The sequence below is a fragment of the Gasterosteus aculeatus genome, chromosome 9 (genome assembly GCF_964276395.1).
Source record: "Gasterosteus aculeatus chromosome 9, fGasAcu3.hap1.1, whole genome shotgun sequence".
NCBI lineage: Eukaryota > Metazoa > Chordata > Actinopteri > Perciformes > Gasterosteidae > Gasterosteus > Gasterosteus aculeatus.
Genome location: NC_135696.1, coordinates 9,500,785 through 9,504,130, shown reverse-complemented (window position 1 = coordinate 9,504,130; position 3,346 = coordinate 9,500,785). Strand labels below are relative to the sequence as shown.

The window sequence follows — 3,346 nt, the reverse complement described above, 5'->3', positions numbered from 1 at the left end:
ATCATAGTTAAAATGGCTTTGTGATTTGGGGACCCGCTTAACATGAGATCACGTTCGAATGCAAATTGATCGTTTGGGAGGTTTTACCCAAATTATACGGATCGTAAATCTGTTCAAGGAATCACATTGTGGCTTCTCGCCTTCCTTGTATGTGCAGAATATGCGGGTGAAGACGTGGTTTAGGTGTTAGTTACTTGGTAAGTGTGTTGGAAATTACTAAGTCAATGTTGTGTCCCAAAAAGTCAGGACTTTGGAGAATGTTACATTACAAGTGTGTGTGTGTGTGTGTGTGTGTGTGTGTGTGTGTGTGTGTCTGTGTGACGCTGCAGTCAAACAATACATCATTCACCATTCGCTAGACGCTTTAAATTGCTGTGGAGCCTTGAGACCAGTTCAGAAAATCGGTTTTATTCTTTAGAGAGCCTTCTTCCCACCGTTCATCATCATCATCATCATCGTCATTTTTGTCGCCATTATTATCGTAACATTATACAAAAGGCCAATACTGTATCCATAACAACAAGAAAATAGACAAATATTCAAACAGGTCAATTTGCACAACATATTGTCTTAAAGTACAACACCTAGCATGACTTAACTATGTTTGTTTTATTTATAAAAATAATAACATTTGAAATGAAAACGCAGTTTCACTGTGTGTTGTGTTCTGTCGTCGCCTGTGACGTTTTTTTGCAATGTTTCTAAAGATGCAGCACGCAAAGCTCATCCCGTGGAAACCTTTTTTCTCAAGCAGTTACACCATGTGCGTAGAAGCCAGCGACCCGAGCGCAGCGCTCATACAACATAGTAAAAATAAAGTATGTACATGAAGATGGAGTCCATCACACATATCTTCGCGTGTCCCTCTTGCACAGAATCTTCTTGAAGGACCTCCTGAAGTCATTGTTGAAGATGGTGTAAATGATGGGGTTCAGCGCGCTGTTGCAATAGCCGAACCAGAAGAAGAACTTGAACAGGGTGTCGGGCACCGGGCAGGACTCGCACAGCGTCATCAGCATGTACGTGAAGAAAAAGGGAAACCAGCAGATCACAAACACGCCAATGACCACGGCCAGGACGAAGGTGAAGCGTTTCTCCCGGTTCTGGCGACCCTTCCAGCGGCTGCCCTTGGTGCTCGACGGCCTCTTCTGGACGCTGTCGTCCCCCGGTTTGATTTGGCTCGGTTTGGTTTTCCCCTTTGCCGCTTTCTTTTTGATTGAGCAGGGATTGTTCACTTTGTGGTCAGAGGAGGATGACTCCTCCAGGTCCACCCCGTTGACCTCGTCCTTCTCCTCGTCTGCGCCTCCTCCTCTCACTCCCTCCTTCAGCTCCATGCCCTGCTCGCCATTCAGCTTCTCGTGGCACAGGCGCTCCTCGGCGTCGCCGGCGCCGTTTTCCTTCTGGTTTGCTGCAGCCGCGGTGGCCGTCTTCGGCACCTCTTTCCGCTTCCTGTCCCCCGGTGGCGCCCGAGTCCTCTTCTTGGCGATCTGGTAGATCCGCACGTAGACCAGCACCATGATGACGCAGGGGAGGAAGAAGGAGCCGATGCAGGAGGAGATGACGTACCACTTGTCGTTATTGATTTTACACACGGGCTCCTCCTCGCTGTTTTCTTTCTCCATGGTGATGAGAGGCGGGAAGGAGATAACCGCCGCAAGGACCCACACAATGAAGATGATGCACTTGATGCGTCGCGGCGTCCTCTTCAGGTTGTACTCGATGGCCTGCGTGATGGACCAGTAGCGGTCTAAGCTGATGGCGCAGAGGTGAGCGATGGAGGCGGTGCAGAAAAGAACATCCAGTGCCAGGTAGATCTCACACCACACCTCCCCAAAGTACCAGTATCCCATGAGCTCATTGGCCAAGGAAAAAGGCATCACGAGGGTCGCAACCAAAATGTCCGCCGACGCCAAAGACACCAAGAATAAGTTCTGGGGAGCTCTCAGGGACCGGCTTGTAAACACCGCTATGACCACCAGCACGTTGCCAAACACCGTCAGCGAGATCATGACTCCCACCAGCACAGTGAGCGGCAGGGAGATCCGCAGGCTGTAAGGGGCCACGTCTGGAAGAGTCTGGTTGGTCTCGTTGTCAAACCCCATCGGAGGAGATTGGAGCCGCGTCCTGTGCGAGTTGCCCTCAGGTTAACGAATATCATCACCAGGGAGGAAAGTGCTAGTAACTCACAGCAGGGCCGTGAAGGGAAGGAACTGAATCACTCCTCTGGGGCTTTCCCGGATTTTTGCCTTTCATCATGTACGGCCTCCTCATGAAGCTCTTATCATTTATAGTGCTGTCAATTGATCTGAAAATAAGAGGCAACCAGAGGAGAAATCAGATAGCTTCAACGCTATTTACACTTTTCAATCAATGACGACGTACTTCACGTTAGTACAACTAGGATAAGCTCAGCTCAGCCAGCTGTTGAATAGCTTTCAATTAAATAGCAAGTAAAGTGCATCACGTTACCTGAGAGCCGGAGAGCGGAGACGCGCGGGCATGAAAAAAAAGGTGTCCGCGGGTAACTTCTTAGAAGCGATCAATGGGAAGCGGGTAGGATCCATGGGACGGATCGGGCGTGACGCGTCCCCTCCGTGCCTCCCCCTCCCTCTCCCCCCTCTCTCTCTCTCTCTCTATCTCTCTCTCCCGACACTTCGCTGGCGGTGCTGCATCCAGCGGCGCTCCGTCGCGGACCTAATTGAGCGCTAATCACGTTATCCCGGGCGCTGCCTCCTGCGCGCCGATCGCCTCCTCTCAGTGTCAACCGGTGCGCCACTCCCTCCCTTTATAGCCCGCACGCTGCAAAAAGTGTCCCGCTCACTGCGGGCCGCTGTGCGCTCCCGGACCGTCAACACGGAGCGACATGTGGGTTCCAAAGGCACGAGGCGGGACGCGTGCGGAGGAACTGCGGGGGAAGAAATAATAAAATACGGACCGTCACCAGGGAGAAAATAATGTGTTTTTTTTTAGCGTTCGGCGTTACAGGGTTTCTGTAGTTGTGTTACTTGGATAAATGATACAGAGAGAACTGAGTACGGGATCGTGGGGCGTTTAGGGGGTGAAAGACAATAAATAAAAATGCACAACAGAGTTATAGTTATCATGTGATAATTAACTGCATACCGTCACCTTTAATTTCATTTTCCATGAAAAGGGTGTTGAAAAACGTGCTGGAGTCCGTGTTTGGTTTTTGTCAGTATCTACTTGATTTGTTCCTTAAATTGGTATCATATGGTATTTTTGAAGCTTAGCTAAAAACAATAAAACACGAATCCAAAGGCTCAAGAAATAGACAATAATAAAAGAGTAAAGAAGAGGACCTGCTTTGACAGATATTTTTTGCAGT

General features: G+C 49.4%; 1 protein-coding gene across 1 annotated transcript; it reads right to left on the bottom strand.

Moving 5' to 3' along the window:
* Positions 1–387: 387 nt before the first annotated feature.
* Positions 388–3,346, bottom strand: adra2a (adrenoceptor alpha 2A). The gene is made up of 2 exons (XM_040187418.2): positions 2,470–3,346; positions 388–2,305 (listed from the first exon to the last, which is right to left on the bottom strand). The coding sequence occupies exon 2, from the start codon at positions 2,100–2,102 to the stop codon at positions 843–845; it is 1,260 nt and encodes a 419-aa protein (XP_040043352.2). The 5' UTR covers positions 2,103–2,305; positions 2,470–3,346; the 3' UTR covers positions 388–842.